The sequence below is a fragment of the Clinocottus analis genome, unplaced genomic scaffold (genome assembly GCF_023055335.1).
Source record: "Clinocottus analis isolate CAN_PGR_092001 unplaced genomic scaffold, fCliAna1.0.p SCAF_2, whole genome shotgun sequence".
In the NCBI taxonomy this organism is placed as follows: Eukaryota; Metazoa; Chordata; class Actinopteri; order Perciformes; family Cottidae; genus Clinocottus; species Clinocottus analis.
The window spans coordinates 8,441,623-8,455,567 of NW_027175931.1; the positions used below are offsets into that span (position 1 = coordinate 8,441,623).

General features: G+C 41.5%; 1 protein-coding gene across 1 annotated transcript in view; it reads right to left on the reverse strand.

Moving 5' to 3' along the window:
- LOC137790522 (cGMP-dependent 3',5'-cyclic phosphodiesterase) overlaps nucleotides 1–6,311 on the reverse strand; it is a 127,674-nt gene extending 121,363 nt beyond the window's left edge. The window contains exon 1 of the mRNA XM_068584844.1: nucleotides 6,241–6,311. Coding sequence (XP_068440945.1) covers nucleotides 6,241–6,299 — 59 coding nt within the window. The 5' untranslated portion in view covers nucleotides 6,300–6,311. The remainder of the gene's footprint in view (nucleotides 1–6,240) is intronic.
- Nucleotides 6,312–13,945: the final 7,634 nt, after the last annotated feature.

The following is a 13,945-nucleotide window of genomic DNA, read 5'->3' on the forward strand; positions in this document are numbered from 1 at the left end:
GCTGTCCATTAGACTATACTGACAGTAACACCAATGTGCACGCACGCACGCAGCCACCCACCAACCCACACAAACACACACACACACACACACACAAACAGACAGCAACACCTGTCTGTGGCAACAGTCCATAGAGATAAGAAAGCTGACAGGAGCTGCTGGAGTTAATGCTGGGAACCATGGGAGCTGTCAGGCTCATTTCCCTGAGACACCTCAGGCTCACACACATACACACATGCACGCACACACACGCACACACACACACACACACACGCACACACGCACACACATGCACACACACACACTTGTGATGATATTGTATTGACTTAAATTCACTCCCTGGAGCTGTTCTCTTACAATGACTGTCACATTAGGGATGCACCAATACCGGTATCGGACTGATGCTGACTCACATAGCCGGATCAGGTTTTAGCAACCTGGAACTTTAATTCCTGTTTGAGTTTTGATAAATCTGCTGTTGAATTGCAATTCCTGTAAATTTTGAAAATGATCATGAAAGTTAATGACTTACCATTTACTATTTTAATACATGATTAAACAAAAAAAGAGTTTTTAATTAGTTTAACAAAGTAAGTAAAACAAAGTTTAAGTTAAGCCTGATGTACAGCTTAATAATTACGTGCCAGTATTGGATCGGTGCTCGTTATCGACCAAATCCCGAAGCCCAGGGGTCTGCATCGGGAATGCAACAGCCAGATTGTTGTTTCCTTATGTCATACACTGTACTTCATCAGAACCTTCCTCTCACCTCGACTCAACTCTAAACCTGCCATGCTGTGCTTCAGTCTTAAAACCTGCAACAGATAAAGCAAAAAGCTCAACCTAACTGTAATTCTAGCTCCAGGCTTTAAAATAACGCCTCCTAATAAGGTATGAGAAACAGTCATCACAAGTGACCAGCTGGCCAGGTTTTCTATTCTTGTTTAGAACCCACAATAGAAACAGCAGGGATATAATACATGCTTACTCGGTTTCTCGAAAAACATCGCAAAGTGTTTGGGGGAATATTTATTGGAAACAAAGGAGCAGTGCTGTTTCAGCATTGTTTACTCTGAAGGTTCCATTTCATGTCAAAGCAAACATACTTATTTTGATGCTGTAAGGTTGTTTGTGACATTGCCAAATAATAAACTGTCCAATCACACCTTCAGGGCAGTGTCCAAGTGTGATTCATACAGTCGGTATATGTTCGGTTTGAAGACATCATTGTTTTCACTCCCTTGTGCTACAGTTTGTCGGCGGTGCACTGAAAAGAAATAGCGTAATAAAGACTGCTATTCTCCTTCAATGATACAAACAGGTCCACCACTTCAAATCTACTGTCTCAGTCTGGAACGAGACCTACCTTTATTACTGAATATATAAGTTAGCGTTCTAATTTAACGACAAGTCTTTATGTACAACATAAACCTGCCACTGCTTCACAGTAAAATTCATTTAATGGCACCATTACCTCTTGCAAACTATCAGATTTTCATTTTTTGGTCCCACGTATGAAACCCTGGCTCACGTTGTGCACAATGTTGATTCAGATTATCTAAATTATATGTCGGATGCAACAGGACGGAAAACACTGACAACAATTCGACTGGAAACAAGCTCATGAGTTTTTGTGTCTTTGTTTCTAATTCATCTTTAACTTTGAACAGATGGACCAGCTGAAGTCGCTCCAGTGTTGATACCATGTTAGACATGAAAACATCCCTCTGAACAGTGCAAAGCCTTCTCTGTGGCTCAACCTCCTTGCCTCCATATTTGCTTTACAACTCAATTAAGGGGCACAGTATTTGCTATAGGGTTATGCAGAGATTCCATTTGATTTAGAATAATTAAACAAATAACTATTAATATGTTAGATCAAAGGACACATTTTGTTTAGTCACCGTGAGATCACGTTTGGCAACATGGCAATGAAGCCTCCAGCATTTTGGCCTTTGCTGTCTTGTTTTTTTGCAACCAGAAGTGAGATGAGAGGGTGAAGCTACGTACAACCAAATGCCGAATTACACAATTTTAGGCAACCAAAATGTTACAATTAACCGCGAATTAAAAACACACTGTGAAAGGGTTAAAGTTGTAAGACACAGACAACTCACAGACTGGACAACGCCGTGCTAATGACCTGTCAATCGCAAGGTAGCCATGTCCTAAAGCATACCCTCATTTATTGGATATTTTACTTTAAATTGGGACATAATTTAGTAAATGAACATCATGCTGTATTGAAGTTGATTTGAAACTAGGGATTGTTACCGTAAAGTCATGTTTACAATGTTTAACTGAGTTGATAAATAAAGTTAGAAGTGGGTTATTTTCTCATAGACTTCAATACAATCAGAATTATTTTTGCAACCAGAAGACCTGCCCGCTGCTATTAGAAAGAATTCTGTTTAAGGACCTGCCACATTGGTTTTCACTTTTCAAACCGGGAGGCTGCTGCCACATGTTCTCTATATGTGTCAGGTCTGAGATACATGAGACACTTGTCAGTGTGTACCCGGTCTCTCCCCTGTGAGAGAGCTGGGATTGCGTCCAGCCCCGTGCCACCCTTCACTGCATAGGCGGGTTGGAAAATTAATGGATGTGTGACTCAGGATGACACTCTGGAGAGGAAGCTTGATGTGCAGATGTGACCTCTACAATGATCTATACTTGTTCTGTTTAAGCTGCACATTAAACTTATATTTGCATTTGGCGTTATCTCTCAATGATAACCTCAACACTAATGAAATGCAGCCGACTCCTGGGAAATATGATGATAGGTTTCTGTGAAGGTCTGAGGTTAGAAACCTTTTTTTCAGCTTGGTTTCTGGTATGAAGTTTATTCTCTTACTTCGGCATGGCCGGAATCACAAATCACAGCCGTAGAAAATTCAGAATTCTTCCTCTCTGCAATCAGGAGCAAAACACTTCACCACTGCGGACCCAAAGCCCAGAATCCCAAAGTTAACTGATTAAAACGGTTAATATATAATCATCATTAGGCTCTACAAAGCTCAATTACAAGCATGCCATTGGTGGTTTTGAGGCCAGAATTTTACGTTTGATGAATGAATGATTGTTGACTTTATTCTTCTCTCGGACTGTTGGCCTTTCATAGATACAGATGTTTTACAGATGTTAATCTCAAGTACTGATGATTTAGCTGGAAGAGCTTCATGACATCCAAGCTTTTGCAGTTGCCTCATTATATGCAGAAAATGTATTCAACCAAATATTGTTTCAGTTCATTATTTAAAATGTAATTACATGCTGTTCAACTGGAGGGAAATAGTTTTTGCCATGGCTGTGCACAGCTCCTCCATTTAAATGATGTTCTGCATGTTTATAGAAATGTAAAATGTTTAGTAATCTTGTTTATGAAAAATATATTTAAAGGATCTATACTGCTGGCCTCCAAACTAGCATACAATCTGGACTCAGGGACAGTGAATTCAAATGTAGATTAATCAGTGAATTTAATGCTTTTTTGCCGAATGTTTTGCTGAAGCAAACATATTCTGTGACAACTCACAATGGGTTCTCACTGCTTTCACTTCATCTCCCCTCTGCCTCTGTTCTCACTCTCTCTCTGTGTCTGAATATTTTAGTATTGATGAGCCCATTACTGATGATAACACAGTGCAATGTCAGCATCCTTTCTCTCTCTTTCTCTCACACACACGCACACACACATACACACACACTCAAACACACACGCACACTCATCAGGAATCAGGTTACAACTCTGCTGCTGCTGTGTACTTTTGTGCAATTCTGTGTGTGTGTGTGTGTGTGTGTGTGTGTGTGTGTGTGTGTGTGTGTGTGTGTGTGTGTGTGTGTGTGTGTGTGTGTGTGTGTGTTCATCAGGAGGCTGGGGAATCTGACTTCCTGGCATCAATCCAGTAAATTGCACTTTTTTTTCAGGCTGAAGACAGTCCACATACGCACACACTGGCACACACACACACACACAAATACAAACTACAAGGGCGATGCCTGTTGGCTGCTAAAATGATGCGAGATGATAAACAAAGTCCATTGCACACACAAGCAGCAACATCAAGACACGGCATCAAACCTTATAAGCCAAGGGTGAATGGAGGTCTAAGCTTAGGCCGAAAACATGGATGTGATTACTGAAACTGTAGAGCCGAGTCAATATTTCTGATGAACAACTGTCTCTCAAAGCTTCAATCCAGACATCCAAGAAAACCATGATTGGAATGAAAGCACAAAAGGCCATGTTGGATTTGTATCACAATGCTCAATCACAGGAGGGATCATGAACACGTTTGACATCTGCTCTTTCACGACAGCGTCACACTTCATGACCTTAACTCATTGCAGATACCGAGTCTCCAAGTCGAAGCGACTCCAGCTTGAGGGGAGCAGGTGAGACCAGCTCCTACAACTCATTATATGTCAAAGATCGTTGACATTCACCTGGTAAGATACATTATCTCTCCACAACTCTGGTTATTTTCTCCTATTGCCAACAAATGCCCAATGTAAGAAGCTTAGTGAAGTGAATATAAACCATTATCCAGTTATTTCCCATATTGAATTCAAACCAGTAATGAAGGAGGAGGAGCACATTGGATGAGAATTTTCAACTTTGAGACAAAAAGTGGTTGAAACTAGATATGAGGGAGATGTCGCTCATGTTTTGTGCAATTGGCGTATAATGGCATCACAATGCTATTATCCGTACACGATGCTATTCAGCTATGAGAGAGGGAGAGGGGACTTTTAGCATTTAAAAAAAGCATGTACCGGGGGAAGCTCTCACCATGTCAGCTACATGTTTGATCACAATCACTTGGCTCTGCAGCAACATATGCGTTACTTCATTTAGAATCAGGCATTGCAGGTTAACATGCCAAACTTTCATTTAAAAAAAGAAAGAAACCTGTTTTGCCATAAGGAGAGGTCTACTTTATGAGCTGATATTTAGCAGAACACCGCTGACATTTAAAAGCTTTTTCCCCTGACAATTGCCATCGAGAGAAGTTATGACAATCAGTCTGTTCAAACAGACTGAACATAAACACAACTCATGTCAGTAACAATCAAATAATAAACAATAAAACATTAAAAAACTATAAGCTTCAAAGATGCTGCCTCGTATTAATATTGATTGTGTCAGCCTCCTTTGATCCACGCCACATATATGCTATCCTGTGGAAAAGGCTTCTCAATCTCCAAAATGTAAACTTTTCCTAAAAGAAAATAGCCTTGGAGTCCAGAATGAACATTCACACTAAAAAAAAATCTTGTTTCAAGCTCTGTGATGATGCTTTTTGGGGGGGTTCAACAGAGAAGGATATCGATGTTTTATAAATCATAAATCATGTTTTTTTAGATGACTTATAACCCAATAGGGAGAACACATTTCGGGTTACCAAGTTTTGAAAAATGTGTTTGGCTGGTGTTTATCCTTTTTATGGGTTACACATTTTGGAAATCAATTCCTAAATGCATAATAAGTTGGTAATATACACATTTTGGGACAGTTTCAATGCCCCTCATATTCCAGAAGGTAAAGCTAATCCATCAAAGAGAATATTACACAACCTGGCAACCCAAAAGCTTTTATTATTTATTGATTTGTAAAGCGTGAATGAATTATTCATTAATTAACAAAGCTATTAGTTACTGCTTATAACCCTTTTATGAAGAATGCAATATAAAAAAAGGGGCTGAATCGCCAAACATCAGGATAAGATGGTTTGCTTAAGTCAGCTCTTTAATAAAAAATTTAAAAAAAAACATTCAAATACAACGATTGAGAGAATGCAATTATGTGGGCTATCATATGAGATTTATGTTTCCCAAAAGGGATATTAAGAGGGAGAGAAGCCGTATCACAGCAGGCTACTGTTATGATGCAATGGAAGATACAAAGGCACAATATAAGGTCAATAAACTCTCTATACAAACTGCAATTGAACATGTCAGTGATCGTACAATGTTATGGAGTTGATCGCCACACCTTTTCATACTGACAGCCACCTGCAAAGTTCAACTCGGGTCAGGGGGTGGGGGGGGGGGGGGTAATGACACCCAGCAGGTCACACTCACACCACCAGCACCCTCAGTCATTATCTGGCTCAACGCCAGGCGCCATGCGCCTCGTTCAGCTTGTGCGCTGTATGTAGAAGTGTCAAGAGGCTTTACGGTACAAACGCAACACACAGTATTTATACATAGTTATGAAACACACACACACACACTTACATATCAGAGGACGGCGGCTGGCTACGGCAGAGGAGCGCGTGTCCGCACGCTTGTCCCATCGCGCATCCTGCCTCAACAACCCAACAAGCTGCAGTCGGGAGGACCTGGCGAGCAAAGGGGAGGAAGGGAGGAGGGCACGCGTGGGGGTTGCAGGAGGATAGACGGTCGTTGGATGGATGGTGAGATAGATGGTTGGGTGTGTGTTTCTCTCGCTTTCCTCTCCGACTCTTTAGCCTGTGTGTCCGTCTCGCTCCGGTCTGCTCTCCGCTGCTGTCTGCTCTCGAGCTCTGACAGCGCGCGGCACCCGGTAACTGATACTCGAGCTATGGTGAGCGAGGATAAAACGACTCGGTGGAGAGAGAGAGAGAGAGAGAGAGAGAGAGAGAGAGAGAGAGAGAGAGAGAGAGAGAGAGAGAGAGAGAGAGAGAGAGAGAGAGAGAGAGAGAGAGGTCAGCTGGTACTATAACGCTCTCCGCCACATGGACACATCAACAGTGAAAAGACGCGTCAGTCAAGCCGGAGCTTGAATACGTCACTCCTCCGCGTGCGCTGACAAACAGTCTTCCTTAGGTCACGCATGCTCTCCCATGAGCACTAAGTCATCCGTGAAAAGGAAAGCCGTGTTGTGAAAATTCAACTTTCACGGTGTATCTTCACACACCAGCTGCGCATTTTTACACAACTCCCACCATGCACACTTCTTCTTCTTCTTATTCGTCTTCTTCTTCGTGCTGCATATATACTGTAGCTCTGTAAGACACGACTTTAACTGAGTTTCTTTTTCCTTCCCAAACGAAGGGGATCTTATAGATTGCTGCTGGCAGGGTTTCACAATAAAACCACATGTTGCACTAGACTCAAGTGTGTCTATCACGGGACACACGTCTCAAGGTTCAACACTGATCTTCTGCCTTATATGGCCTTCCCCCGTAGCCTACACACACACACACACACACACACACACACACACACACACACACACACACACACACACACACACACACGCATACGCACACGCTCACACAGCTCACACTCAAGCCAGCTTCAGGGATCCAGCACAGGAGCAATGCTTATAGTGAAACAGGAGCCTTTAACATGTTTGTTGACATTCAAGGAGTTTAAATATCCCCAAGTGGCTTTAGATGTCAGGTGTTTTACATTCTGATGACCCAGTAAGGGTTTTTTGGGACATAATATTCATGTAAAGACACGTAAAGACGCAAGACAAATCAGTAGTTCATATAAACAGAGTATCGGACATTACGAAAACCTCTGTAGCCTGCAGCCATGGTCCACCTACACAGGTGTTCTCAATTATGTTTGCCTGATTAGACCGCTACTCGTGGCTGTGAGAGCACGTGCAGACTGTGATTGATTGAGAGCTCGGTTGCTCTTCTGACACTGATTTGTTGTTTCTGTTCATAATCATCTTCTCTATCATTATTAGATGTTAGTGATTGGTGGCCCCAGATGATGTCTATAAGCTCCAACAAGAGCGAATCAACCAATCAGACATAACTGCAAACACCTGTGTGTATGTTCTGGCCCTCTATACATTTTATATTCATGGTGGTAATCCATACTGTAAAGCATCTTTAGCTTTGAGTTTCAGTGGTGGGGCAACACTTGTGTTAACATTGGTGTTTTAAATGGAACCTTCATATTTTGACCTATTGACACATTGATACGTCTATGTGGCTGCTATCCCCATACCGCTACTATTTCACTGCAGTCAAGAGACCAAGATGGAAAATTTGCTCTGAAATGGACTTTCATCAAATTGTGCAAGACTGATGTCTGATTGTTCCGCCGCTTATTAGAAACAATAGGCAAATTCCAAGTCTAACATTATGATGCGACTAACGATAGTAATGTCTCCTTTTCATTAGGTGTCTCAGAAAGATATACAAGGCCCTTGAACAGGCAGAAAGAATTCATGTTATGAATTACATATCAAAATGACTGTAGTGTAAAAGTCATATGTACAACACACTAAACAAATGTTGCACTGCAAAGCAGCTTACAGTGTAGCACAGCAGATCACTAAACAACAACAATATCGCTGACAGGCTATTACAGAAAGTTCAGAGGTCTCCTGGGCGCTGGGGTAAAACCAGCACCTCGATAAGGAGGGACGGCAACGGGCCTTGCTGGTGGTTGGTTACTGCGGTGGATTACTTATCTCCAGTTGCGAGACTGTGCCGAAAGTTTTCTTTTCATTTTCTACCATCCCATCAATTGTAGAGGTCCGGACCCAACTACTCAGTTAAAAACATTCAGAACAACTGTAGCAGTATTCAGACTGGGATATGCTTGACTAAATTGTGTATGTCTTTTCTTTCATTGGCGTACATGTGGTATGCTTCTCTACACGTGGGTTACATTTGATTACATTACAAGTCCTTTATTTGATCAATTGTGTGACAAAAAGAGAAATCATGACATTACCTCAATGTCTCGGTAGTTACAACCGCAACATAAAGTGTGTTTATGGCATGGCATGTGGATGAACTTCACATCACTGTCTAAACAGACAAAGTCTGATTTAAGCCAGACTATCACACTGTAAAAGAGAAATACCGGAGGAGGTAAAAAAAATTGATCTGTTGTGCCAATGTAAATTTACCCAAGAGTCTCTGTCCATCCCCACAGTTCTTTATATATCTGGTTAATGTAGATTGTGGTTAAACATCACATTCAAACTTTATGTCAAAAACATATTTTAAAAAGAAAGCAATTTTAGGACCCAAGAAGATGTTTTTCTTCTTTCTCTTGCGTAGGGAGCTACCAGCCGGAGGTATATGACACCCAAATTTATAAAGCCCTAATTTAGAAAATACAGAGGGACAATGTGATGTGTCAGAAAAGCCCTGAGCGTTTCCTCGCAGGAGGAGCTGCCAATTACAAGAGAAGACAAGACAGAGAGCGACAGAGAATAAGAGAGTACGACAGGGAGAGTTGGGAAAGGAAGAGTAAGTGCGGGTGAGGGGAGAGTCAGGAGAGCTGCAGCAGCATGAGGAATATGTGAACCTTATTGGTTCCATGTCAAGTTTGAGAGCATGGTGTGTGGATACATGTCACATTTGATGTGTTGGCATACAGCTCTACTGTCTCCACTGACAGATCCTCCACTGAGATTCAGGTCAAAGAAATGCCTGCAATGGCCAAAGGAGCACAAAGCAAGAAGCACTTGTGCACAGCGCTAACAACAGCATGCTAATATACTTGTTTTAACATTTGCTAATTGGTGTTGAGAGTCAGCATCAGACGACAACCTCCTGGTCTGAAAAGTGAAGACGATGCAAAGTATCATCACTCTACTTTTCACTTCTCACTTGATTTATTACATTGTAAACATGAGTTTATGGTCTCAAACCATAGTTTCAAGTCACCTATAATACAAGATGATGTTCATTTAGTAAATGATGGTCCCATTTAGACTAAAATAGACCATAAAGCAGGGAATGCTTTAGGGTAAGCAGGTCGTTACCAAAACGTTGTCAGGTCTGGGAGTTGCCCGTGTTTACGTCTTACAACTTTCACACTTTCACAGTGTGTTTTCAGTTCATCAAAGTTCATGGTAGTCTTTTGGTCATGCAAAAATGTCTTGATCAGCGTTCAGTTGAATTTAACTCCACCCTCTTGCGTCAATGACCAACGGCAAAAAAAATAAGATGGTGATTGCTAAAATGCTGACCTCAAGGTTTCAAAACTGCAGTCCACAGATCGACGGGTGATGTGACGTTGACAACATCCACTTCTTACGGTCTATGGTCAGCGTGGGATACGAAACACATCTGATGGGAATGCATTAGTTCTGCGGGCTTTGGTCCCACTGTAAAGTATGTTGACCTGATGATTTCACCAGAGGAAAGGTCTGCTGGGTCACTACAGTTATTAGGCTTCATCCACTGACCATGAATGTCTTACTGTGGTAAGCTATCCAATAGTAAGCTATCTAATAGTCTTGATTAGCCAACAAACCAACATTGCTAAATCCACTTAGCTAGAACTGTTGTCGTTTTCATTGCCATTCATTCAAAGGGACTTTTAATTTGCTGGACTGGCAGTTTTTCTTTTCATTAATTGACTTCAAGCTTAAAATTGGTCCAGTAAAGCTTTTCTTCTTCTTAATAAACAAAGCTGCTATATTACTGCAATAAACACACAAAAAGAAAATCTAAATCCTAACGACATTGTGAGATCGACATTTGGTAGATCTCTTACACACTTTGTGGACGAAGGGACATCAGACTCAGAAACCAACGCACTGTCCAAGACTTCAGTGAGAGGCAGCAGCTGTAATGTGGCAGCAGTGTTTGACCAGTGCTCTGCAATAACGTGCAGTGAAGCTTATTTTTATGAGAGCTGAAGTTCCTGTTGCTCCAGTCTCTACTCAAACACTGAGTGGAGCTGCTGCCGGAGACGAGATGAGACCGCTGAGCAAAGCGGCCAGCCACAGCTATGCTCATGATATGTGACAGAAACTGAAACAACCAATTAATTTATACGCTGAACAGGCTTTCCCTCATTAAAAACTGATTTATCTTTTACATAAGACTATAGTTGGAGACATTACATCCCACTGAGCCTAAATCCAAATTGGCATGAATTGTGTTTTAATGTGAAAAGTCAGCCGGAGATGCGATTCAGTTTATGGTGTCGTGGGATCAATATCACTACCAGACGCTCCGCTCGTCTTCACTGTCCCACAGCAAGGTCTAATCAAGGTCTGTGAATCAGAAAAGTAAAGAGCAAGACAGAACAACTCCCCTGACACCAATATATAAGTTTAGCGACCGTGAAACTAAATTGCCCCTGTTGTGACTTAACAAAGCTGTGTAGCAAAAAGAAACCGTGTCACGCTTCAGTTGATTGAGTCCCCCAGAGTGTTGCTCCCGTATCAGCTCCTTGAGTTGATTACATCAGAACCTGATTAGACCTTCTGTCCTCAACCTGGAGTGTTTACTGACATTTATGGGCTGCCAGATCTACCAATCGTTAATACTTCCTGGAATTTGAAAGTGCCGACTGAACAGAAGCTTAATTATTTATGATAGTTTCTGTGCCCATGGCCTGATTGGTAAACAACTCTCTGTTGAGCCATAATATCAGTGATAATGGCTTCTTCCAACATACTGTGATACATAGAAATTGTTTTGCGACATCGCTGTGAGCTATTAGTGCCTGCAGCAGACATATGGAGTGGCAATATGGTTGTACGTATTGGGTTGTAAGGACAAGAAAGAATAGGGAAATTAAAGAGTGTTGAAAGCTGTTGGTGAAATGCAACCTATGTATCTCCTCTTCTGTATACCTATCCTTCACATTGAACGATTCATCCGCTCTCGAGGGATCAAATCGCGCTGTAGCAAAGCTGTTGATGTTTTTTTTTCTCCTTTTTTTCTGTGTTTATTGCTTGTATTACTCTGTCTCGCTTGAGTCCATCCACTTCCTTTTCTCAACAAATACAACCAGACATCTCCTTGAGTTTGTCACAAAAACAATCCTACCAAGCAAGCTGCATTAGATTGTCCAAACAGCAAAGCTCTGCACCCTCTCTGGCATTTAAGTCAACACAGTAGCTAAACTGAATGCATTAAAATGCTCCTTAGAGCAGAAGTCTGGTGATCCTTTTCTGTTAGTTCATTATTACATATCTACCCCCGATTTTCACCTTGCTTCCATACAAAAGCCCCTCCTTAAAACCCTCAAGCATGATGTGTGAACTGTTCAAAGATGCAAGCAGAGGTTTTCCATTTCCAAATATCTAGCTTTAGCACGCTAAATATGTGGAGCTCTCGAGGAGTCTGTCCGGGTTGATATAGCCAATGAAAGCGCAAGAAACAGTCATACTAGTGACAGTCATACTGAAAAGGTCGCTTGACAAAGCACCTGACTTATCTTTTACATGTATGGAACTGTTGGAAATTAAATCGACTGCTAGCAAAGACAGCAGCTCCAGTTGAGCAGACATGCTTTTCAGACATTTCTTCCTCTTTCTATCTATTCCTCCTTATCTTAATCCCCTCGCTCCATCCCTGCTGTGCTTGCTTTAATACCTTCCTGTAGCCCACATTCCCTCTCCTCCCTCCTTTACTTCCTTCCCCTCTCTTCCTCCTAACCCCCATTCTTCCATCCTGCCATTCCCACCACTCATAAGCCTCGTAGCATTAACTGGAAACCCTATGGGCGCTGCCATCTTCACTTGATCTGTTGCAGTTTTATCGCAAAGAGTTGTAGCCCAGTGTTATTCTCGGCCTAGGGCTGAGTTTTACCAAAACTAATTAAACCCCTTCTCAGTGTTCATCCTCCACATTCGGATTGCCTCGATCCAGTGCAAGGCCAGTTAGCTTGAGGCTGAACACACAGTTGGTCCACTTGAGCGTGCCTTTGTAAAATTGTCCAGATAGCTGTGCTACACTGGTTCTACATCACATTATGGGCTAAGTTAATTTCATCAGCCTCGAAAGTGAACAGAGTCTATAACATGCTGTTTTTAAGAATGTCTTTTGAAATACATGTAGACACTTGCAGCCAGCCCCATAATGTATGCACATGTTTGCTGTATGTTGTGCATCTGCATATTGTATTCTTGCACATTTCACTATGATCTTTAAACGAGCAGACGTTACTCTGACCCCAATAACTACACAGGAGAACATTGAGTTAATTACATTATGTCAGCAGGCACAGAACAAAAAAATACACTGAGGAAAGAGATGCTCGGTGCAGCGTTATACAACTCCTGACCGTGAACTGTTTTCTATGTGCCTAGAGTTGCAAATTAAGCCTCAGACTAAACTAAACTTTGTTAAATTAAATCGCAAATCAGGTCACTTGGACTCTACTTCCATGTGTTTCTTAGTGCACCAGTCAATTGTGTATCTTTACATGTCCATGCTCATGTTTTATTAATCTTTTCTGATGTATTGTATTGTTGATATGTACATTGTTTTTCTTAAGCACACTCCAAGACAAATTCCAGTCATTGAAATGGTAATAAATTATTGAGTCGTGTACAGTATCTACAAACTGTAACTGTTGAGTGGTTGCTTTTTGTAGAAATGAGTTGCATGTTTTTTGGGGTCATGTTGTTATTCCAAACAATGCTCGCTCTCTAAGTCTATGTTCTATGCTACACAGTTTTTCTGATCGTCTATTTATTATTACAGTCTTTGTCAGATATCTTTAGTTGGGAGGATTAGAGTCACACACAGTATTTACGCCGATTATTTCACGAGTGGGACACTGACGCTCCTACCTGATCAGGATCATTAGTCATTCTGGATTAAAGAGTCTCTAAAACGTAAACTGTTAACTGACTGGTTTGTGTTGGAGAGGAAAACCATAGGACACATACAACGATGCATTGTCATACAGCACTTCATTTGAAATGGAAACTTCTCTGAGGCTATGTTTTGGACGAATTGCCAGACATTATTCAACAAAACCAACAGTGTTTGAGTTTGATGTCAGCACAACACCAGCTGACCTCGGTTAGTCATGTGCTCAGCCTGTCGCTGCCACAATTTTGCATCATTTTCACAGCTCAAGGGTTTATCCTTTTCCTTCTCTTTGCTTCGCTGGAACATTATTCTGGGCACAGCCCCACACATCGGGCTGGCCTTTAACATGTTATCAGTGAATTCTTTTAAACCCTGCAGAGCTTCACCCCGCTATCACCAGGAGCACACAATCTAGT